Below are 25,869 nucleotides of genomic sequence, written 5' to 3'. Positions count from 1 at the left end.
GGATCTCCCTTTTATGCGGTCGCTTCCTGATCTGCCGCAGGTGATCCTCGTTGCGCTGAGGAGGGAGTGACATTTATAATAATAATCACATCCTTGTGGAACTTAACACCACACCTACTGGAATTATTGAAACGTTATTCATGTAAATTACAATGTTGAAAAAAAGAGTTTGCAAAGATAATCTTTAAAAATAAATCCACACACTATATAAATACATTTCTGTGATGTAACCAGTGGCATCTCTGTCATACATTACTTTCAGATCAACTGCTGAGTGTCTTTTTCAATGAAGTAAAGCTGGTATTTTTTTTTAATATTATTTTAAACTGACCTTACATAATGTGACAAAGGGTGAACTTACGTTTTTTTGATTTACTGCACATATCTACGTTTATTAATTTAGCAGATGCATCTGGCATGCCTTTCTACAATGCAGTATACATCTCAAAGAACAATACAAAGAGTGCACTACATCATCAGAAGGAAATATTTCGATGCAGACACATGATGCTTGAGAAGAGTCACACACACACACACATTTTCAGAACCGCTTGTCCCTTACGGGGTCACGGGGAACCGGAGCCTACCCGGCAACACAGGGCGTAAGGCCAGAGGGGGAAGGGGACACACCCAGGACGGGACGCCAGTCCGCCGCAAGGCACCCCAAGCGGGACTTGAACCCCAGACCCACCGGAGAGCAGGACTGCGGTCCAACCCACTGCGCCACTGCACCCCCCGTTGAGAAGAGTCAGTTTGTCACATTCCACCATGTGAACCATTGTGTGTCACACAAGTAGTTGCATATAGGCTTTCCATTATTAAGCAAATTAAAATGTATTAACAACTGATTAAACATAACAATTGTGTAAACGTTTATCATGCATTTACGAGATCATGGGAGAAGTGCCCGGTGGCACAGGAGTAGTGCACAGCACCTGGGTTGTACAAGAGGACCTGGGTTCGGTCCCCTCTCAGTCTGTGTGGAGTTTGTATGTTCTCCCCTTGTCTGCGTGGGTTTCCTCTGGTTTCCCCCCACAGTCCAAAGACATACTGTTCAGGTTCACCATAGTGTGTGACTGACACAGAGAGAGTGTGTTCCACTGATGTATGGATGAATGACCCATTGTAAGTAGTGTATCTAGCAGTGTGAGTTATCTTGGTGAATAAGGTGTGTGGGCTCATAACACTACATAGAGTTCATTGGAAGTCACATTGGAGAAAAGTGTCTGCTAAATGAATAAATGTAAAGTGAGTCTGGAAGAGGTGAGTTTTAAGACCCTTTTTAAATGTGGACAGAGATTCAGCAGCTCTGAGTGAGGGCAGGAGATCATTCCTCCACATCAGAACCAAAACAGAAAATCTTTGTACTTTTGACTTTGGACCTCTTGTGTGTGCGACCGCCTTTGCTTTTCTCACTGGTGTCGACCATGCCAAGTTGGGCGGGTCACTGGTAAGCAGGGGGAGAAGACAAGGCTCAGAACAGAAGTGTGTCTCCCTGACATCTCTGCATTTGGTTGTCTCCTATGTTTTTTATCTTGCTCATGGTGATGAGCCGACTGCCCACAGCTCAGGGTGTCTTGGACAGCTCTTGGTGCTGTTGGGTCCCATGCCCATGAGCTGCCCCTGGCACTGCTCTCTTTCTTTGCACTGCGGTGCCACAGTCTGTATGAACAGACATACAGACAGTGACTATACTATACTATAATAGACAAAATGGTAGCAAACTTAGTGGTTAAGAGTTGTTGAATCTTTTTGATGGGGGGGAAAAAAAAAACTGCTTGTCATTGTCCCTCAGTCCCTTCCTTGCAGAGTCCCTTCTGCAGTTGTTTCTATATATGTAAATAAATCTTATACACTTTTAATGATTTTATGGTGCAGTGCAATATGATACGGTTTAACTGAATTGTCAGATTTCTCTGGAATTAGTTGTTTTGCAGAGGGGGTGCGGTGGTGCAGTGGGTTGGCCTGCAGTTCTGCTCTATAGTGGGTCTGGGGTTCGAGTCCTGCTTGGGGTGCCTTGCGACGGACTGACGTCCCCTCCTGGGTGTGTCCCCTCCCCCTCTGGCCTTACGCCCTGTGTTACTGGGTAGGCTCCTGTTCCCTGTGACCCCGTATGGGACAAGCGGCTCTGAAAGTGTGTGTGTGTGTGTGTGTGTGTGTGTGTGTGTGTGTGTGTGTGTGTGTGTAGTTGTTTTGCATCGTTGCAGTTCTGCTCATCAGTGACAATGACTTATTACACATCGAGGGCAAAAACACAAAGATACAGGGAAGTAAAAAAGAATAAATAAGTAAATGAGTAAATAGATACATGAAATGCAGTGCTTTTCAAATGAACACACACAAACACAAGATGTCACAATACAATGGCCTGAACATCCACACATAAAGACTATCGCATACAGAATATTGCGGAACTGTTACACTAGTCCTGTTACTGCTTACTATCAGACTATCATTGCATTTTGAGTGGCCTGCTGTCTTGGTTGAGCAGCATCACTGATTGGCGAATAAAAGAGTTCTTAAACATGTTAAGTTTAAACCTTGGGACTCTGAAACTGGAACTATATTAATTTTGTTCAACGGCATAACTTTGTATTTACTATTTAGCACTTGCGAGGGGTCAGAAGAGATACAACATGTCAGTCTTTTGAGGATAGAAAACACAACTTCTTCACTGTCTTGTCTTTTCCATGAAAATTTTCTCATTGTTCTGAATTTAATGAGTCTTGTAAGAAATTACTTGAATGTACATTTATTTTTTCAACTGATTCTTCTCTCCAACGCAACTTAATTATTTACCCATTTATACAGCTGGGTAATTACACTGGATTATTTTATGGTAAGTACCTTATTCAAAGGTTCTACAACTGGAGGGGGATTCCAACCTGCCAACTTTGAGTCCAAAGGCAGCAGCTATTACCACTACACTACCAGCTGCTCCAAATCTGCCTAAAGAAAAGGCATTTCAGCGTATGATTTGGAACTTGTGTAATCAAAGTCTTCACGAAACTGCATCATGATGTAATGATGCACCGTTATGAATTTTACGGTGCGGTTCACGTCTACTTAAGCTACAGCAAACGCCTGCTTTGAGATGGAACCACTGGAGCCTCTGCACACCTCAAGCATTGCCAGGTTTTGCTCTACTGGATTTGCATGTATCAGCGTACAAGTTTACATTCGAGTTCACTAAGACGAATCACTGCTATAGACTGTCAGCTTTACCACTGCTGAGAGATTCATCCCTGCAGTAGGGATAGTAGGGGCATAAGTTATAGCTCTCAGCTGTGATATATTGTCACACAAACAAGCGCCACCGACTCCGATGATCACACTGTTTCATCATGGAATGATGGTTTGAGAGGGACATTAGCCAGTATTTATTTGTTTTATACAATACAACTGTATTTTCTTCACATTCATGTTGGTCTTTATTAGTCAGTTCATTTTAGTTTCCATCATTCTCTTATTCATTTGTTTAGATAAAAATGAAACAAGTTTGAGAGATTACATAAAGAGCATCATCATAATAAGTGCAAATCAAATGTGTATTTGAAGTGGTATGAAAGATTCTGAAATATGTAATATGTGTTGAGCTCCACAGACACATTTTTTCATGAGCAGGGAACTGAAGAATGTAGGAAGATGAAGTTTGACAGCGTTTCATTCGAAGTGAAAGACAAAGACAAAAGCCAGAGACTAAGACAAAACCACAGCCTCCTCTCTGCACAAATGATAAAACAGCAAGACATATATAACAATCACCTTCACCTAATTGTTTTATTGATGCCATCATCTCAGAAACAGTGGTTCGTACCTGAATAATTCTGATAGACTGTTGAGGAATCGATCAGCAAACCCTTTAATTAAGCTGCATGGGTACTTTTAATTTCGCTTTTTCCGTCTCTGTTGATTGTGTACAGGGAAAAATGAAAAGGAACTCTTTCCCTTTACTGAATCTTTAAATGAAGAAAAACAATATAATTAAGTGATGCATTGACTGAAATTACTTATCCCAAGCAGGGGTCACAGGGAGCTGGAGCCTAGCCCAGCAATACAGGGCACAAGGCTGGGGGACACACCCAGGACAGGATGCCAGTCTGTGACAAGGCACCCTAAGTGGGACTTGAACCCCAGACCCACCAGAGCGCACGCAGAGGCCAAACCCACTGCACCACCACTTCCCCCTATCTATAAAGTGATTTAAACATACTTTTTTATTTTCTCTGTCTTCCAAGGGACTGTAGTTACTCAGCTAGTACCATGCCCTCAAATAACAGGATCCCATAAAACGAAAATGTGAACAACAGTTTGTCATGTCAGTGTGGCCCTTTTTGGGCTATGTCTAGTGTATTAACCTCTACTTTACCTTATCTTTGTAGGCAAGAGAGCAACTATGGTAGGGTAGGGTCTATAGGGTCATCTGATAACCTATGGTTACAGTTGCCTTTGGATGCAAAGGTAACAGGTTTGAATGTCACCTCCATCTGTAGTACTCTTCAGTAAGGTGCTTACCCCTACATTACTACAGTAAAAAATGTCAAGCTGTATAAATGACTAAATATAGTAAGGTGTGTTGGAGAAAAGCATGAATTAAACCAGTAAAAATAGTAAATCTAACAATTTGACCCCTTCACAGTGGGAATTTGAATAATACTGATTTCACAAAATAAATTAACCCCATTTTCTGAGGAATGGGTGTTGTGACTACCTGGCCAGGATTCAGGCACAGTAGAGCAGGTTTTCCACCAAAATGGGACATTCATTGTAAACCAAAAGGAACCAAGAATCCATACCCCCTTTCAGGGAATCCAGAACCACAAAATCTACCACATTTCCCCAAAACAGTCCATGTCTAAAGTCTTCAGGCCATCTGCTCTTATGATGCATGTGATGTTCCCTGAAGTGGCCACAGTGACATCACTATTGAGTTAGGGTAAGGGCAACTCACAAGGAGCAGCTCACTAGGAGCTCTCCATCAAGCAAATCCAACCTCCTCCCCCAGGCTATACCACCCACCAGCTCACAGTCTATAAGCAATACATGCATCCATTTTTAGTAACCAGTAGCCTTGGTCAGGGCTAAGAGAGGGCGTACACTGGACAACAGGATGCCAGTACATCACAAGACATGCACATACACTACTGACAATGCAGTCTTCCTAGATCATGCACAGTGTGCATAGACACAGAGAGAAAACACAAAGTCTACACAGACTGAGCTGGATTCAAACCTGGATTCTATGCTTCAACAGCTCAGGCACTGTGAGGCAGCAGTGTGACTCTCTGCAGCAACACAATGCCCTTCAAACAGTACAACTATTTGTCCAATAACCTTTTGCTTTCATAACTTCCGAGGGTTTTGTATTCTCAAGGTAAATGACATCCCATAAACCTTTTCTCTGCATTTTGGCTGACATCTTGTCACATTAATGGTTAACAATAAACTTTTCTTCTTAAATTGTGACATCTATCTATCTATCTATCTATCTATCTATCTATCTATCTATCTATCTATCTATCTATCTATCTATCTGTTTGCCTGCCTGTTTCTGTATATCTATGTGTGTCATTCATTAATACAGCCATTTGCTTGTGTCAGCGTTGTATGTATTGTATTGCTTGATCACATGGCACTCCAGCAATAGCTGCTGCACTAAAGCTGGATTGGTTATAACAACCTTCTTTTTTTTTATTGTTTATCTGTCACCCCCTTAATGCTTCCAGTTGCCCCTTCTAATTGCCAAGCATCATGGTCAGAGTGCTGTCATGCCCGTTTTAATTAAAGCCTCTTATCTGTTGCATAGCAACTCAGAAAAAGTGTTCTGGTCAGGATGCATACAGAACACTTCAAAAGTTTGGGTGTCTTTGTGTTTTGCTGAATTGAGATTGGTTTAAGTGCAGTGTTCATATTCTCAGGGTCTCTCCTGATAGCATCATTTTTACAGCTTGTTCCTCGCACTCCGTTCAAACTGAGAGCTGCAATTGTCAGAAATACATATCGCACCCTGTCCTTTCCATGCAGTGACTCACATTACCTTTCAGGAAGAACTGGTGCTGGATGCATCCAGCCAGAGTGACTGCGCATAAGCTCATTTTTGTAGCTTACATACAGTATACGCGCAATGATTTTCATGCCCCCGCTGGTAGAGATGTCCTGCGTAAGAGGAGTAGATGTTCAGCCTTTGGGTTATACAGCTGAACAAAGAGGGCAGGATGAATCATGGAGGCATAACTCCAGCAGCAGGTCTTTATTCATACGCACTCAGTGTTGCCTGGGAAACCCAGGCAGCTTGGACTACTAAATGAGTAATGACATGATGTAAGCTGGAAAGTGGCAAAACTGGAGCTGGCAGCCAAGCCAGCAGCCTCTCACTGACCTGACCACCCTCTTGGCGCACACTCTCTGACAGACCTCGACGATCCGGTGGTGACTGTGCATCAGAGCATCGGCGAGGCCAAGGAGCAGTTCTACTATGAGAGGACAGTGTTCCTGCGGTGTGTGGCCAACTCCAACCCACCGGTGCGCTACAGCTGGCGGCGGGGCCGCGAGGTCCTTTCCCAGGGCTCTGACAAGGGTGTGGAAATCTATGAGCCTTTCTTCACACAGGTAAGCCAGAGCCCCGTGAGCCCTCCCCTGAGACAGTGGAGGTCTACTGACCATGTTGGATCTCATTTTGTATAGGAAGAGCAAATGAAACTATTCTGAAACAGTAATTAGTGCACAGTTAATGTTACAAATATAACATATTGTTACAAAAGTAATATATATTATAGAATAACAAAATGTTACAAATATAAGATATGTTGCTGTTGTTTTTATGCTGTCTTCTTTATAAGTATTGTTTGCAATAGAAATTCTGAACAAATTCTACTAATACCCTTTTAAAACATACATAATGAATACATAATGAATAAGTCAGAAATCAGAAATACTGCAGTATACCCAAACTGCATGGCTATTTGAAATTTAAAAAAAAAAAAAAAAATCACTTTTACATAGAAATGTTACATCTTATTTATGCCACAAACACCAAGTAATCTGTGGGATACCCACCAGTGGGAATGACTGAGATACAAATGTCATCATGAATCAATGGCATTTAAGTATCACAAGTTGTATATCTCAACAGTGCATAGAAAGTAATGAATAAATATAATAGGAAGTCGATTTTGGGTTAGCGTCCGTGACATTGGGGCAGCTATTTTCAAGTTGGTAAGCAGGCCGTGGGTTATGAGAAGATCCGATATGAGGGTGAAGTTTATTCGGAACAGCGCATGAGGAAAAGAAGCGAAGCTTGGAGACCCACCTGACTCCTGAGAGAGCTGTGTGGGAAACTCAGCACTGTCACTCTCACCATGCTGAGATGCGTTTCCAAATCCCATATGGTGCCAATTAGCAATAACAGACAAGCCACAAAGGGTCTCACTCTGTTACGTCCATTTATTTCCTTCATTCTCTGTGGTCAGAGTTGTAATAATGATGATCAGGCCACATGAGCCTCCTCAATGGTCTTTTAGAATTTTTTTAAACCCTTTTTAGAGCCTTTCTTGTATATCCCTTCTGTGGGAGTGGTCCTTTGATAGTTGCTCACTGACAATCGGGTAAAGTTTTCAGGCTTGTATGAGTGAAGTGATGCAAATTGCAGAAATATGCATGTCCCAGAAAAAGTACCCGCTTGGAAATGTGAGTTTTGTTATCCCTGCAGCTTTGCGTCTTCACTCTTCCTGTTTCTCCATACAAATATGGCTGACCTTTCTGAGTGGCAGTTCACTGAAAGACTTGAGGAAGCCAAACAATGTCAATTCTTTCTGAATGCTCACCAACAATATGTTGCAACTAGAGACATCCATATAGATAACATTGTGTAAATCTGCCTCAGACCAAGAAAGAGACCTAGGACTGAGAAAAAAAAAAAAAAGGTAAATGCTAGAGCATAAATCCTGGGCTTATTAAATGATAAATGAATCATTTAATCAGCTGCAGGCTTGAGGATCCATTGCAGTGGTGACTGAGGCATTTTTTTGTTCTTCATGATAAGTAATAAGTAGGTTTAATGCAACGGGCTTGGCTCAAAGCCAGTGTTGTTGCCTCCTATCTTTGTCTTGGACATACAAAACTTATTGTAATCTCTTGCCTTATTAAACATTTGAGTAGAAGGTCATTCAGCCTTGGCTGAGATCCTTCACCGATATAGAGATGCTTGAATCCAACACCACTGCCGCAGTCGTCTTCCAGCAGAGGTATGCAAGCGGTGTTGTCTCTTCACCTTCCTGAGTCAGATGCAAGCAATCATCAATCCAGTGGTCAGTCATGAAAGTTGTCAGTCAATGGAGTGGCTTTGCTTAAGGATTGCAATGTATCCTCCATAAATTTGTTAATTAATATGATGCAGGGATCTGACTGCAAAATCACCATTTCACATTAGCCGCATGGAGGTTGTTCTCATCGTGTGTAACTTCTTGAAACAAAAATCTGAGTATTTCTTATAACAAACTGACATTGTTGTCCGTTCTGTTGTTCAGCTGTCCTTCGTCCAGTTTGCTTTCTTTAGTCTAAACGCTACTGCACTATATTCCCCCTGTCTGTCGGTCTGAATTGTAGGGAGAGACTAAGATCCTGAAGCTCAAGAATCTACGGCCACAGGACTATGCCAACTACAGCTGCATTGCCTCTGTTCGCAATGTATGTGGAATCCCGGACAAGAATGTGCTCTTCAGGCTCACCAACAGAACAGGTGAGCTGGGGAGCTGGCGGAGGTGGGGTGTTTTGCTAGGGTGGGGGACGGGGGATTGATGCTCAGTTTTGCTGGATTCTGGCCGTCAGCAATCCATTCTGTCTCAAAGTGAGAAATGCTGATGGAGTAGGAGGATATGAGATATATGCAAAACTGTCCACCCAGTATATGAAACTTCTGCTGATGTTTCATATTAAAATTCCTTTAAAGACAGTGTGACCAAAATCCTGATGTGAGTGGGAAAAAAACACACACACCCTGAACCACTCTTTGGCCAGACACAGACCTATACAATCAATCTCCAACTTATGGTCCAGAAGACTATTTGCACCTTTGCTTGTTCACAACTGTATTGTTACATTTGAAGAAAAAAGCTTGATAATCCAGATAATACACGTTCCTCTACTGATTTGCAGATTAAGAAAAGGCTTTGTAAAAACCTCAGATACACCGTATAATTTGAAAAGCGTATAATTAGAAAAAAGTAAAACTTTTAAAAATAATTTTATAATTTTTCATTATTGTATTATTTTAATGATCTGGTAGCTGAATTAAAATAGAAATTTAAAATTACTGAAAATATAAATGCATTGTGTCCACAAACTTGTATTCAGTGCTGTTTGTTCATGATTCATCCCATTAGCATGGGTAACTTCCCCCTTGCTCTCAGCACTTTCAGTTTTCTTTATCCTTTCTACTTTGGTCTCCATGGTAACAATAAGCGCCTTCTTACTAGCGCTACTGGAATCGCCGAGCACTCATAAATGGACGTGAGCTGTAAGCAGTGTGGAATTGAGCTGAATTAAAACCACTTCAACGGTGCCTTTCTGTTACGGTGCATTTCACTGCCATCTATCGACTCGGTGGATAAGCACATGTCACGTTTGATCTGTTGTAATTTATAAGCTAAAGAGCAACTCAATTAATGTGTGCCTTATTCTTCTCTTACATTACCTTAATTGATAAAACTTGACAAAATATTTTAACAATGTGTTACACCTATGCATTTTCCAAATGCAGTAGCTAGAGCCATCAGAGTTCAGACTGTGAAATAACAGAAAGAACCTTCCCAGGTCCTGTATCATATCTCTTACTTTAAATTCCAGATGAATCCCCAAGGACTTCAAGTTCAGAGATGTGCAGTCCTTTGTTTAAGTACGTCTTTATCCCTGCAAAGTTTATGCAGTCTACTCATGAGACAAGCGTGCACAACTCATGCGTTGCTATCAATGACTTGTGGATGCCCCCATACTCCTCCTGTAGTCCAGCAATAGCTTGTCCAGATTACTGTCCAGGTGGTGACCTCTCATAACTGCCCGCTGAGTGCTAATCTGTACTTAATCTGTCTTGTGCCCTGCTCCTGCACCCTCCCTTTTCATACTTTATGAGCGATAAAGCAGTCACAAGTGAGCACTGACTAAACGTTTCACTTCTGTGTTCCCCACTGAGAGACTGCTGGTGTTTCTTAGCTTTTCCTTGCCATGGTTGTCCTCCTGTCCTGCTTTATTCTTCATCAGCCAAGGTCTGCAGGCACAGCGGTTCCTCATTGTGCCGTGTACCCATTTCATTCTTCTACAATAAAGGCCTGGCCTGAGTGTCATTAACACAAATCCAGTCCTGGTATCTCCATCCAAGTCGAGCTGAAGCATCCTGGGTGATGGCCTTGGCCAATGAATGAAAGCTCCTAATGGACAGAAGAGAATCTAAACAGCCCTGGAGAGCCCAGGAGATGAACTGCTCTGCCCTTCAGGAGATGAACTGCTCTGCCCTTCCCTCAGAGCAGCACTAAAACAATTTGTACCCCAGCGTGTGCTGGCTACATGGCCAAGCAAGCTGTTCGCCCCTCTAGCCCTACCTAGCAGCAGCCACTTTCTTGGCAGGAAGCTGTCCGGAGTGAGAAAAAAAAAAGAAAAAAAGAACACGTCATCTGATTAAAAATTTAAGGCGGGACAATTATTTTATTCACCTCCTAAATTCTGCTCCCTTTGGAAGGTTATCTTTATTGTAGAACACTGTCTGTGGACTGTCCCACGTTTATTTTATTTTATTTAAGTTTTTTTTTTTTTTTTTTTCTCTTTACAGGAGTTGGCTCATGTTGAACAGCACTGTAGCCCTGTCTTTTGTCTCTTCCGTTGTATTGCCTGTCAGTAGCAAAAAGAAACATGAATAAGCAGCATTCCCCAACAATGTCAGTCATTTCAGTTAAGCACTTCAGTTCTGACATGATTGGACATATGAAAATCATTTCATGACAGCTTTCCTTTCCCTATTAACATGACTTTATTATGAAATGTTATATATTTTTTGTCTTTATTTTAAACATTTTTCTTGCTTTCAGAAGGAGCCTTTGTGAGGATTATAATGATTGATGTATTTATTTCTCCCCTTCCTCACATCTATTCATGCAGTAACTTATGTTTATAAGATCAGAAGACATATTTTATATAATGCAACTGAGTTTCACTACCTGAGTAGTTCATCCATTTATACAGCTTATTGAGGTGTTTATGGGTCATAAATGCTCTGCTCAGTGTTAACAGAAGGTCCCTCCTTGGGGATTCCAGTCTGTAATACTTGGACAACTCTGTATGCATTTTAACCCCTCCAGTTAGCAGTCTGTTTTGTTCTGCTTTGGTCCCAGGAACTGTTTTGCTTTTGCACCAATGTGCAACGTATTTTAATTGGTCCAGTATAAATGTTAGGAATAAAAATGGCTCAAGTTGTGAATAATTTTTCATCAAAGCATTAGATAGGATAATAGGAAATAGACTGTAGCATTTGAAATATGAACAAGTAGAAGTAACAGATTTTTTCTACTCTGTATTTTAAGGCAAAAAGAAGAGAGCACAGGAAATAGAGTGCGATCTGACGTGTGGTGAATTTCTTTTCAGCATCACCCACCATTAAACTCCTTGTGGAGGACCCCATCGTTGTGAACCCTGGGCAGACGGTGACCCTGGTGTGTATCACTTCTGGCGGGGAACCCATACCAACATTAACATGGGTGCGAAACACGGAGCCCCTGCCTGACAAGAGCGTGCTCAACGGTGGGACGCTGACCCTACCAGCCATCACGTCAGATGATGCTGGTGTCTACAGCTGTGTGGCCAACAATAATGTGGGCAATCCTGCTAAGAAGTCCACCACCATTGTGGTCAGAGGTAAGCTGCTCCATCCCCATTGAGCTCGCAACTCCAATCCGCAATTCAAAGTTGAACTGCAGTGGTTTGGTGGCTCACACATGCCTTCAAAGACTAAAAAATCCTCTGTTCTGTTAACACAAATGTCTAAAATATTTCTTTCTGAAAGATGGCCACACGGAGGATTCTTGCTGATCACTATGACAGCTATACATGGATTTAGGATCCTGATGTAGAATCGATGTTCTGTACACTGTAGTACAAAAAAGTAGTTGTTTTAGTTTTACCATGGAGAATGGCTCCAGAATTTGGTAGTAAATGAACATGCCATGATATTTATTTTACTTTGTTTTGGCTATATTGCTGCAAACTCAGCCGCAGCTGTGGATTATCCTAGACTTTTCAGAGCAGAAAAGTGAAGGAAGGGAACAAGCATAGCAGCAACAACTCTGATGTTGCATCAAAAGATTCATCTGCATTACATAACAAGTATTCAAGTAAATTGCTGTAAATAATCATTGTACACACAAACAGGCAGCAGCAAACAGGTGCCGAAAATGCACTTCACTTTAGCGGCAGCATAAATAGTTATTCCTCGTTCTTTGAAATATACATTAGCTATATCATAGTGAAGCTTTGATAAATGATCTTGTCTGTGGTCCAGTGGATTTAATTTCTTTGTAAATGGGAATATATAAATAACATAACCGTACCATGTGATTTTACATTGGGTATATTTATTAATTTATTTAGTTAATAAATAATGTATGTAAACTATTGTTGTTGTTGTTTCCACTACCAGCTTTACAATAACACTGTAAAACATATCAGTCTATATGCTTCCCAAATTTACTGCAATTTACAGAACGTACATTTATAAAGCATCATTAGGGCAGCCATGTACTGTGTGATGTCACAGAGCTCTTGGGGAACACCATAGACATTGGAACACAAACTGGAATATGTGGAGGGGTCACGCTATCTTGTGATTGCCAGGGGTCCCCAAAGGTTCGACTCAGCCCCAAACAGCATGTCCCATCGAATATTAACAGCAAGCATGGCTGTGTACAGTGAGCAAAGACAGCTCTAATTTCTATGCACACACACAGACACACAGTCAGTTTCACACTTGGTTGGAATCCTGAGTGACACTGCACTAGTGTGACCACATGGCATGTTTGCCCTGGTTTCCAGTACTTCCATTGTTTTCTCTTATCACTGTTCCCAAACTAGTATGAAATGGCAAGACTCAGCAAAGGTGGAAATGGGCAGCTATTCAACGGTAACCCCTGTATCACCAGTGCTAAAGTCACCACGTCTCTATTTCACAGTCCACTACGGAGCCATTTAGCGCAGCCCCTCCCAAACCACCCATTCACCCCCTCCTTGGGTGGGTTTTCAAAGCAGATCCCTGGTGTGCAAATAAAGCTGTTTTTCCACATCTGGAGGTGTTAGCTGTGGCTCCGGCAAGAGATTCTTTTAGTTCCACCGAGAGTGGCTGGGCCTGACAGCAACAAGAGCGATAAGGACAGGAAACCGGATTTGCATGGTGCGGTTTCAGTGGGCTGCACTGGCTGCAAGTGACATGGCATTGAGGTGGGCAGCCGGAAAAGCTCAGGGGGTTCACCCATGTGCCAGAGAGCACAGTCCACTACCACACATTACCATAATGAAGGGAACACTGGAACACTAAGCAACTTTTGGCTGCATTTTGCAAGAGAATGCCACCTTTGTCTTTTGTTGGAATGGCTGAAAACATTTCTTGAGTGCGATTTTAAGCATAATAACCAGGGCTGTGGAGTCAGTACACAAGACCTCCGACTCTAGTAAGCCAATAATTGCTTCCAGCTCTGACTCCATGACTCCTACTCCACAGCACTGTAGCCTAAGCCCGAATCTTAAGTGTAGGTGTCAGCAGGACTAGCCTAGGCCCAAAAGTTGTACATTATTTTGGGGTCAACTTATCCGGCAAATATAGGCCTAAATCTATATTACACCTCTAATTTTTGGGGCTCGACTTATACGCCAGCATATACGGTACATTTAGTTGGACTCGATACATTTTTACAGCACTGATAATAACTTTTGGTATGAACTTCATAGCACAATTGGAAAAATTTTGTGTGATTTTATTTCCTCTCATTTTCCCTGCATCAGTTGGTTGAAACTCATCATCCAGCTCTGTCACAAAATACGGTTAAGTGTGAATAAAACTTTGCCTGCGCTTTGTTGATATGTATGAAAACAGCATGGTTTACATGCTGTATACAGTAGCTATGTAGTAAAACACAACTATTAGTACTTGCTTTTTCAAACACTGCAGTTATTCATTTTGTATCAAATTTCATTTAAAGGGCTGCAGCATACATAATGAGAAAAAAAGAAAAATGTGTGGGACAGATCAAGGTTTTGGTGGTGCACATAATTTGAATGCAGTGGGAAAATGCTCGTCCAGTGTACACAAAACTAAATGGCCCTTAATGACAGTTGTGTCAATGACAAGAGTTGTTTGTTCGGTAAATACTCCCAGAAGGACGTGAAATATTGGTGAGCAATTATCAGTGTTTATGCAGTGGTTTCCTTGCAAGTATTGCCATAATTTGTGAGTTGTTCCAGATAGAGATGAGAGAAGAGAAATTATAAACTCCATATTGCTTCCAAAAAATAACTTTAGTTATATGACTTACAGTTTAAATTACAATTCACAGAATTAAGTGACTTCCATCCTGTTATACTCTGGAAGACTTCAAAATTGCTATGACATTCATCATTAGATGGTTAAAACATACATTTGGTGACAGAACATGGCTCTACAGAAGTGGCAGTTAGAGGGCTTTAAAAGCTTTTTCTTGCACTCTGCTGCGAATCTGGACTCAGGTTTTAGGAGTGTGTCATCTAATCCCATCACCCAAATGGGGCAGGATTATAGACTTTCAGAGGCATGGGGAATAAAGTTTGTTTCCCTTTGTTGCCTCTAGTCATTTTAGATATTAACGGTCTTGTAATATTTTTTGTGAAATCTCTAATGTGCACTGATTTTTTTTTTTTGTTTGTTTTCAAAAAATCTTGTGTTGCATCTACGCTTATGTCCTGTTTAGTTCTTCAAGACCATTTTTGCTGTGAAACATACATGCTGTAGTGCTGCACAAATTTTTTCTCAGTCATTGAGATGTACATTGCTTTGAAGAAAAGTGTCTGCTAAATGAATAAATGTAAACGTAGTGTAATTGTAAATCGGGATTGCTAGGTCTTGTCTTAATTACTTGTCTCACAATCTTCTCAAAGATGACCAAAAAAATACATAAAATAAAGTGACCAAACTGAATTTCTGATGCATTTGCAATGATTCTGGTCCAGCCATTATTAATTCATTGCTTATCGGAGACTTTTGTCCAAAGCATCTTGAAGTATTTAACCCATTTATGCAGCTTGCTCTTTTGATTTGAGCAGTTCAGGACAAATACCTTGTTCAAGGGTACTCCTGCAGTACAAGAGAGTGGTGCTTGAACCAGCAACCTTCTAGTTAAGTCCAAGTACCTGACCTTTCTCTCATTACCCAATACAACAAATTTTCCACTGAGTGAGCTTTTGCTGTGTATAGAGATATACTGTGCTCCAGATGCTCTCCTGCTACATGCACAATTGTGGAGACATGGCCCCAAAAACTTGTCTTTTTTTTTTTTTTTTTTTTGACACATGACAAATGACACCGTTGGCCAGAGTCATAGCATAGAGTGTGTTAGAGTGAACCTTGATTACTTTGAAAGCCTTACTTGCTGATGAAGGCATCAAGAAGAACAAAGGGTTTGAAGGGGATTTCATCATGGATGCGTTGACATTTGATAGAGGCAAGATCACACCAACAATAAATGTTTACTGGAACCCCGTTTCTTTGTGATGTTTTCCATTAGCAAAGTCGATGACCAGTAGGAACGCTTTTGCTTAGCTTGTCCCAGAAGAGTAGCTGTGCCACTTTAGTTGCTGCCCATACTCCCACTGATATTGCATCAAGGGCCATTTCATCTATACTCCTCATATTTCCTCACTTCACTCCCTCGGGCATTCTGCTCCCAACAACATTAGACTTCTTCCCAGCAATGGCATCAATAAAACAAACCCTCTGCTCTTGAGTTATAGCATCGAGCCCGCCTAGTAAAAGCATTGAATATCTAGAGATGATGACTCAGAATGTTAAGGCTTTGGCATATTGACCAGTGGAGAATAAACCACGCCACAAGCTGGATGTTGTATTTATAAGCCAAGCCCTGTTGCTGAGCAGGCTGGTTGCCGAAGGAGTTCACTCATTTATTTATTTACACATGTCATCCTCTATTTGATCAGCATTTTATGAGGCAATCACCACAGGCTACCACTGATGTAGTGGCCATAAACAGAATGTTGCAAAGGAGCAACATTATTGTAATGGGGTTCCCAGGCAGGTTGGAGGGTTTTTTTGTCTGTCTCAGCAGAAAGCACCTTATCTGTGGCCTTCGGGCTGTCAGTCTAGGAATATTGATTACACTGTACTAATTTAAGTAGCTGTTGTCAATAAGTTTAACCTCTCAGAGGTGCTATAATTTTGGTAAAAAACAAAAAAAAATCATTCATCATTTCCTGTGGTCTGGACTGGACACCTCTACTTTCAAAAGCCTGTGTATGAATGGTTCTTCACACCGATCCACAATATGTGACTTTAAGTATCTTCAGTTGCCAAAATTAATGTTATTTCTGGGAAACAATTATCCCAGCAGAACAAGAATTTTGTCTGGTTTCTAGCAGTCTGGTCGGAGTGGTCAATGGTTTGTACGTGTACTGGTCCCAGCCCTTGAAAGAACCTCGCAGGATTGTTGTGCCCAGGAGCTGTAAGTGTTTCTGCACATCCTCTCCAAGCAGATGGCAGTGCTTCTGGCCACACTTCCCACAGGCCAGGGCGTCTTTCAGCTCAGCCTGCCTTTCCAAGACGCCAACATGAGCTTGGCACAGCTAGACCTGCCATCATGATCCTCCTCTTGGTGATGTTTTTTGTTTCCTCTCCAACAAAAACAACAAACTGTGCCCTCTCCCCCATGCTTTTTTTTTTTCTTTTCTCCAGATGCAGTCTAACAATCTGCTTCTGTATAAGCCTTTTTGCTCATTAGCCCATAGTGAGGTGCATCAGTCTCCTTTGGGCACAACCATGCATTTTCAGGAGGCAATGCTGGTCAATTAAACTCAACAAGAACCCATAATTGCTTGCCTCTTCAGGAAAGAATGGCAGAAATAATTTCTCTTGTAACTGTGCCCTGTGTGGAGCCAGTTTGCTTCAGGGCATGTTTGAGAAATATTCTCATTTAATTGTAACTTTGTTGCTTAAATTATGGCTCTCAGTTTGTCTTGTGTCAATGAGCAAATGTCCCTGTACTTCTTATTGGACAGTGCAAATGAGAGGGGTGTGTATTGGCAATGGTCTCCTGTTCAGTGTCAGTATTAAAGGCTAACCAAAGATCCAAGGCCTGTTCATTCAGGCATGTTTCTTAACAGCATTTAATGCTTAATAGTTTTGGGTGAAATCACTTTATTTTTGCAAAGCCCACATCCCAAAATGGTTACTCAGGTCTGCATAATATGGAACCCAGTAATACATCACATTTTTTAAAAAATGGAAGGATCTTGTCAACAGTTCTGTTGCTGTAGCATCTAATTAGAATTTATGACTTTCTTTTAGTGACTGCATTCAATGTTCTATTTTCAAGTAATAATGAAAAAAAAAATAAATAAAATGTCCTGAAAGTACCATAACCAAGAACATCACCTGGATCACTTCTCTGAACTTGTGAAGTCTGACATGGCTTTGATACCCCATAGCAATCAAGGCTCACTGGCATCTGTACCCATGACTACTGGAAAGGCAGTGCTGCCATTCATAAGAGTAACTGTTATTTATCCCACATTTCCTCCTGCGTTGTTTTACTCCCTGCAGGGAAAAAAAAGAACTCTCGAATGCGACTCATAAAAACTCGCTGCCTGCATGTAAATCAACATGTAAATCGACTCTTATCAAATTTGTTTTTGAATAATTTATGGGGCAGCAGTGCATCCTATTTCCATTAATGAATGACTAATGAGCTCTGTGGGGTTACTGCCAGAAACAAGACATTGCCCTAGCGGGCTGGCCCCAGCATAATCGAAGAACCCCCAGGCAAAGATAGAAGTTGGGCCAGTAGAGGCGCAGATCGGTCAGCTGCCAGGGTACCAATGCAGGGGAGCTTCACAAAATAGAGCCGTATACCCCTGAAAGCCCATCGATTACCATTCTGATGAGGTAATGATTAGGCAGGAACAAATAACAACATTCATGATTATCCAGCCTGTTATCTTATATACATGTCTTACATATGCAAATTTTTTCCAGTCCTAAAGTATTTTGTGTGTCTTTTTTTTTTTTTTTTTTTTTAAATGTTATGCACCTGGATGTGGGTAGCACTGGACTGTTTGGCAGTGTTCAGGAGTTTTGATCTAAAGATACACTATTTAAACTAACTCTTGACAGCAAAATTATGTAAATTCATATACAGAGCTGTTTGTTTCGGTCTGCACAAAATGATTTAAGGGCAGCTGTCAGTAGACAGGCTTTTTTCATCTGCAAAATACAGTAGATTGAAGGAAAATTCCATTTGACCCTTTTGTTTCGTTGTTGCATCCTGTAAGGCTCTACTTAGAATTGCCTAGCTATTTTTAAACTTTCCAAGTAAAGCCAACAAAATGATGATTACTTTCCTAAATTTTTAAAACCACTGAGTTAGGATGCAGAAGACCTTTTTCATTTGATACTGGCAGAGGTATTTGTATATTTTGGTCTAAAACAATCTTTCAGGCTGATTTGCAGCTTCATAAATGCAAATGAATGTATATGCAAAGTCTGTGTTCATTTTAGAGTTTAATTTCATATGGTTATATTCTTATTATTCTTCTTATTATTATTATTATGGGGGTGCGGTGGTGCAGTGGGTTGGACCGGGTCCTGCTCTCGGGTAGGTCTGGGGTTCGAGTCCCGCTTGGGGTGCCTTGCGACGGACTGGCGTCCCGTCCTGGGTGTGTCCCCTCCCCCTCCGGCCTTACGCCCTGTGTTGCCGGGTAGGCTCTGGTTCCCCGCAACCCCGTCTGGGACAAGCGGTTCTGACAATGTGTGTGTGTGTGTGTGTGTGTGTGTGTGTGTGTGTGTGATAGTTTCATGGGCTTACAGACTTTTACCAGGTGATTAAATATGGAATTTCTTTGGTTTGGTAAATAATAAATTCAAAATAGCATGAAACATTCTTCAGAGTTTTGTCTGGCTTTTGCCGTGACAAACTGAAAATTAACATGTAATTTAGTATAGTTCATTTTAGGGAGATTCTGAGGTCTGTCGGTACAATGGGAAATCCCATTAAAGTTATGAATCAGTGTCTGATTCAAATACAGATATGTGATTTCTCTCTGGACATGTTCCTTGAACTGTTTTGTTAATGTTCTGAGCTAATTTCTTGGAAATAATTCCTTTTGTGAAACATAAACCCAGCTCTCCTTCCTCAGTGTAGACATGTGCCTTGGGTAAAGGGTTAAGGTGTTGGACTCCGCTCCTGGATGTGCTCTAGTAAAACACCACAAGGACTCTTAAAGAGCAGCTAATGGTTAAAAACAGTTTTCATGACATTGGAGACATTGACAGAAATAAGGAATGTTTCACCTATCACATTTTAACTTTTTTTTTTAAACAATTTTTAATATGTTAATTTTTTAATAACAAAAAATCAATGTGAATGAATAAAGCCATACATAGACTTCTTATGACCTCCAGCTCCCCTCTGTTGTGGTGACACACTTACCCACCCTTTGTGAGTCACATTTGTTGCCTGCAGGGTTGTTTGCACTGATAATCAAGGTACCCAAGCAGAAAAATACATCCTCAGATTCCTCAGCCCAAGCAACTAGTTTCAGTCCCAGCCAATAAATGGAATGTTTGTGTTTATGTATTGTACTTTTCAAAGTGCAGTTATCGTTCAAATCCTTTGAGATGCTACATCCATTCCTTTATTCTTTTCTGGGACACATTGTGATATCTTAGCTTACAGAAGACCTAGATGGAATGCACTGCCATATTAAAAGACGTGTACCATGCAATATGCTGTACCTTTACCATGTTGTCTAGCACTAACGATAAGAGTCTTGTCACATAATTTATTTGTATGGCAGATGCTCCTTTCCAGTGTGAATTCAGGTGTTCTATGCAGAATGATTCTTAGGGTTGAATGGGCTCCACCCTGCTGAAACATGTGCCACCTGGGTCACTTTACCACTATACAGTGTGTACTTAAAATTTAGTTTACAAGCGTCCTTATGAGGTCCCCACAGTCCTTATGAGCAAACAGTTATAGCTTGAACAGCGCACTTCTTCATGATGGAGAAAAAAGGTACTCCAGAGCTAGCACAGGAGTTTTTTTTTTTTTTTTTTTCTCCTCACTCTTCAGTTGAAACCTTGTCTTTTCTATTTTTTAACTTTCAATAGCCTTTTCTCTGTATGGGTTTTGGGTTTTGTTAATATTTGTGGAGTGATTAATGTAAATGCATTATAGTTCAGGGCCTGATTTACAAGAATTCCCTTAAGAACACTTCTCAAAAACATAAAAAAAATATATATGCATATATAAAAATTGTGCTGCTGAGCTTATTTGTGACAGTATTCTCAATGACATTCTTTGCCTGGCTACCCACAGCATTGAAGAAGGGCCGTTTCTGGATCACCCCAGACCCCTATCACAATGATGACAACATTCAGATTGGGCGGGAGGTGAAGATATCTTGTCAAGTGGAGGCCACGCCTCCTGAGGAGCTGACATTCAGCTGGCTGAAGAATGGACGAGCGCTGCGCAGCTCTGAGCGCATGGTCATCACACAGACGGATCCTGACATCTCCCCTGGCACAACCAACCTGGACATCATCGACCTCAAGTTTACTGATTTTGGAACCTACACCTGTATGGCCTCGCTGAAGGGTGGGGGTATCCCTGAGATCAGCATTGACGTCAACATCTCGTCGACCACTGGTGAGTACTAAAATAGCCCTGTCTTTCACCTGCTCACTAGTTGGCCCCGCCCACCTTATACTTTATTCCACAGCATGTATTTCTTGTGGAGAAAACACAGTAGGACAATAGGTGGACTATAATGATTGTTAAAAGTTATGAAGGCCCATTAGTAAGAAAAGTAGATTTATCTGTATGTTTTCTTGTTTTTCTATGGGATCCACCACACACACACACACACATTTTCAGAACCGCTTGTCCCATATGGGGTCGCGGGGAACCGGAGCCTACCCGGTAACACAGGGCGTAAGGCCGGAGGGGGAGGGGACACACCCAGGATGGGACGCCAGTCCATCGCAAGGCACCCTAAGCGGGACTTGAACCCCAGACCCACTTGGAGAGCAGGACCCACTTCACCCCCTTATCCACCCTACAGTCAGTACTAAATAAGATTTGTTCAAGGTAGATTTCTACTAACTTTTAAATGACCTCATTTCGATATACGATTCATCAAAACTTGTTATTATTCTTTCATCATCCAGTGTGCCTGTGTTTATGAACCTGTGAAAACTATTAATAGTAGTAATAAAAATGCTCTGCTTCTGGGACAATATGGTATGGTTTGGAAGTAGGAAACGCTGCGTGTATTTATGAAGGAAATGTCTTCAGGATCATTTCACCATGGATGGGGCACTAAAGTGGGCAAAGTGTGATTACAAGATATTTGAGAGTTCAACTAGTCTATAAGAAAAAGTTTTCTTTATGGGTGAGTGTGACACAGTTCTGTGTTGTATGTGGTACAGAAGCCCAGAAGCTACTTCTTTGAAACTTCAGTAAATCAAAATTTTTTCTTGCACTGCCCTTAGGTATCGCTGCAGAGGAAGCCATACAGTGGTAACAGAAAAAAGATAAAAGTGCTAAAAGAGAAGCAAGTATTTCATTGTTTGCACCAAACTGTCTAATGGTCCATTTATTTAGTAGCTGAGACACACTTTGGATGTGTTTCAGTGTTTACTGGTTGACTAACAAGGGTAGTTGACCCATGCAGAGATGCACCAAAGGTTTGTGGTTTTATGAGGTTCTTCCACGACCTCTCTTCCACTTTTTTTTACACTGCTCTGTGCAGTTTGCCATGTGCTTTACCAAAAACAACATACTGTTTCATAATTTTCCTTTATCCATGATAGATACATAGAGTAGAGACAAGTCAGTATAGCTGCAGACAAATAGCATGTCAGCATTGAGACCTGGTTTTTCAGCACTCAGGAGATGAGTATTTTGCGAAGGAGATGTTTCAGGTGAGGTAGGGTGGAGTAAAGGTCTTCCTTTATTAGAATAATCCCTTGTTTCCATCTATAATGTAGATATAAAACAAAAGTACTACTTCATTACTATTGCTTAGAGCCCAAAGACTGCTTAGGCTAAGATGTGAAGGTGTATTTTAAATATATACATATATAATATATATACACACGTATATGTATGTGTGTGTGTGTGTGTGTGTGGGGGGGGGGGGGGGGGGGGGGGGGCTGGGTTTTGAGTCCCGCTTGGGGTGCCTTGTGGCGGACTGGTGTCCCGTCCTGGGTGTGTCCCATCCCCCTCTGGCCTTACGCCCTGTGTTACCGGGTAGGCTCCGGTTCCCTGCGGCCCTGTATGGGACGAGCGGTTCTGAAAATGTGTGTGTGTGTGTGTGTGTGTATTTATATATGTGTGTATATATATGGAGAGAGATAGAGCGAGAGCGAGCGAGAAACATGTGCGTTCTGACATGTACGTTAACAACTATGTGGCTTTTTACTGGAGTAGTTCTAATTTGCAAGATATTTTATCCAATACTGCGATAAGTAAATTGCAATGCATGATACGGTCGTTAAGTTATAATACCGGCCATCACGCAATGCTGCTGAGCTCTTATTACCACTGGCTCAAAACTATAAAAAATCACATGGCAGCCACTTTTAGAACTTATTGAAGGTATCATGCATTACCTTCAGTAATCTTATAACAGATACTGAGCAATTACAATGCTGAAGTCATTGTTATGGGAAGTCCATCAATCCCTTTGTTGTTTGAGGTTTTCTGTTACCTGATTGTTTCATTGTCTGTCCAGAGGGTAGCAGATTAATTGGGAACTGGCTGTATTTTCATTGCGGAAGACAACAGTGAAAACAAATGAAGGAAGACATGCTGGGAGCTGTTTTGTCTGGAATCCAGTGCTCTCTGTGAACCCTTAGCAAACTTGTGATCCGCCAAACAAAATAATTATGCAATTAAATAAATAAATCAGCTGTTAAAAATGACAGTGACATAAATGCATGAAAGTAAATATCAAAGCCCTCCTTGGGGTGCCTTGCAGAGGCCTGGCATCCTGTCCAGGGTATGTCCCCTCCCCCTTAGGTCTTCCGCCCAGCGTTGCCTGGTAGGCTCTGTCTCACTGCGACACCACTTGGGTCGAGCGGTTGTAGACATTCCAAAGGTAAATATTAAATGTCAGCTTTATACATGGGTAGACTTTGGATGCCGTGTCCTTAACAATAAAGTATACAGTACTGTCCAAAAGTCTTAGGCACTTAGATGTTTCACAAAAGTATTTGTTTTAGATGGTTGTCTTCTGCATTATTGTCAGTGGGAAAGAGCATATTTTAGATTTCCAAGCATTCCTTTTGCAAAAAGTTACAGTATTATAGATAGATAGATAGATAGATAGATATAGATAGATAGATAGATTGAACTTCATTGTCATTGCATAGTACAGGTACACAGCAACGAAATGCAGTTTAGCATTTAGTAGAATTACAAATAGTAGAATTGTGCAAATGAACAAGTGCAGTTAAATATAAGAAATGTATGTACAACGGGGGGGTGCGGTGGCGCAGTGGGTTGGACCACAGTCCTGCTCTCCAGTGGGTCTGGGGTTCAAGTCCCGCTTGGGGTGCCTTGCGACGGACTGGTGTCCTGTCCTGGGTGTGTCCCCTCCCCCTCCAGCCTTACGCCCTGTGTTGCCGGGTAGGCTCCGGTTCCCCGTGACCCCGTATGGGACAAGCGGTTCTGAAAATGTGTGTGTGTGTGTGTACAACATGTAAATGAATAGAATATGGCAGAGAGTATGTACAAAAGCTGTTGAGCAGGTAGCAGTAGGAATGTGTGTGTGTGTGTGTGTATATATATATATATATATATATATATATATATATATACATTCCTGCTAAAAATTTCTATAGACTATGTACAACAGTAGCAAGGATAATGCACCATGTATTTACAGATAATATACATATTATATTTACATTTACTCATTTAGCAGATGCTTTTGTCCAAAGCGACAAACATCTCAGCAAAAGTACAATTTATGCATTACATTAAGAGAAGGAGACATAGCTGCAAACATGAAAGTCTGAAGCAAACCTAGTTTGTTCCCTACCACTTGCTGCACCGAGTTTCATCGTTCAAGTAGGTGCATAAGACACAGGATAGACAAATCCCGATAACTATTTTTTTTTTTAATGTTATAAGATACACAAATGAGCAAGTACAATGCCAGAGTAATGGCTGAATAAAGATTGTATCTGGGGATGCCTCTGGAGTTAGGATGCGTGAACAGTTACACCATAGATGATCTGAATAGATCTTGGGCAAAGTGGATCTGGAAAAGGTGGGTTTTCAGACCCTTCTTGAAAACGGATAGAGTTTCCGCAGTTTTGAGTGACAAGAGAAGGTCATTCCACCACAATGGACCCAGAACGTCCGAGCTTTGCCTTTCGTGCACGGGACCACCAAGCAAGCAGAAGTAGATGAACGTAGGGGCCTGGCTGGGGTGTACCGGTTGATTAAGTCTTGTAAATAGCTGGGACCAGTTCTATTGATGCATTTGTACACGGTAACTAGGGTTTTGAATTTGATTCTGGCGGCTATAAGAAGCCAGTGCAGAGAAATGAGTAGAGGAGATACATGGGAGCGCTTTGGCAAATCAAACACAACTCGTGCAGCAGTATTCTGTAGAAGCTGCAGAGGTTTGATGGCATTAGCAGGAAGGCCACACAGGAGAGAGTTACAGTAGTCCTAATATATATATCTATATTATATATACGGGGGGTACGGTGGCGCAGTGGGTTGGACCACGGTCTTGCTCTTGGGTTCGAGTCCTGCTTGGGGTGCCTTGCGATGGACTGGTGTCCCATCCTGGGTATGTCCCCTCCGCCCTTACGCCCTGTGTTACCGGGTAGGCTCCGGTTCCCCGCGACCCCGTATGGGACAAGCGGTTCTGAAAGTGTGTGTGTGTGTGTGTGTGTGTGTGTCTGTGTATTATACATATATAAATATATACATTTATCCATATTATATATGCATATGTATATACATGTATGTACATGTATATACATATACATACATATACACAAAGATAACTAGGACATTCTATGAATTATCAATTATTTACAATTATATTTATTATTATTATATAGAGATAACATTGGAAGTACAAGGTGGAGCAGAATCACATAATGATTACAGGCAGTTAAAAAATAGTAAAGCGTCAGTAAGACGTTAGTGAGACATCAGTGATCTAACAGCGAAGTGTAGAGTTCAGTAGGGTGATGACTGTAGGGAATAAACTGGCCCTGAACCTGCTGTTTTTGGTGCAAATGGCCCTGTATCTTCTCCTGGATGGAAGGAGGTTGAACAGTTTGTGACTGGGATGTGAGGAGTCCTTGATGATTTTGTGTGCTCTGCGCAAACATCTGTTATGGTGAAGAAGCTCAGTGGCAGGTAGTTGTGTGCCAATGATGCGTTGGGCATTTTTCACCACCCTTTGCAGGGCTTTTCTTTCGCATACTGTAGAGCTGCTGTACCACACTGTGAAGGAGTTTGTCAGGATGCTCTCAATGATACAGCGGTATAAGTTAGTTAAAATCTCAGGGGACAGATGAGCTTTCTTCAGTGTTCTCAAGAAGTA

General features: G+C 41.4%; 1 protein-coding gene across 3 annotated transcripts in view; it reads left to right on the top strand.

Moving 5' to 3' along the window:
* mdga2a (MAM domain containing glycosylphosphatidylinositol anchor 2a) overlaps positions 1-25,869 on the top strand; it is a 240,961-nt gene that overhangs the window by 118,641 nt on the left and 96,451 nt on the right. For all 3 annotated transcript variants that reach the window (XM_018764196.2, XM_018764195.2, XM_018764194.2), the window contains exons 4-7: positions 6,413-6,609; positions 8,605-8,737; positions 11,629-11,898; positions 20,610-20,939. In XM_018764196.2, the coding sequence (XP_018619712.1) occupies positions 6,413-6,609; positions 8,605-8,737; positions 11,629-11,898; positions 20,610-20,939 (930 nt within the window). The remainder of the gene's footprint in view (positions 1-6,412; positions 6,610-8,604; positions 8,738-11,628; positions 11,899-20,609; positions 20,940-25,869) is intronic.

This window comes from Scleropages formosus, chromosome 15, assembly GCF_900964775.1.
Source record: "Scleropages formosus chromosome 15, fSclFor1.1, whole genome shotgun sequence".
Lineage (NCBI taxonomy): Eukaryota > Metazoa > Chordata > Actinopteri > Osteoglossiformes > Osteoglossidae > Scleropages > Scleropages formosus.
Note: the sequence above shows the minus strand (reverse complement) of the source record. Positions and strands in the feature narration are given on the sequence as shown.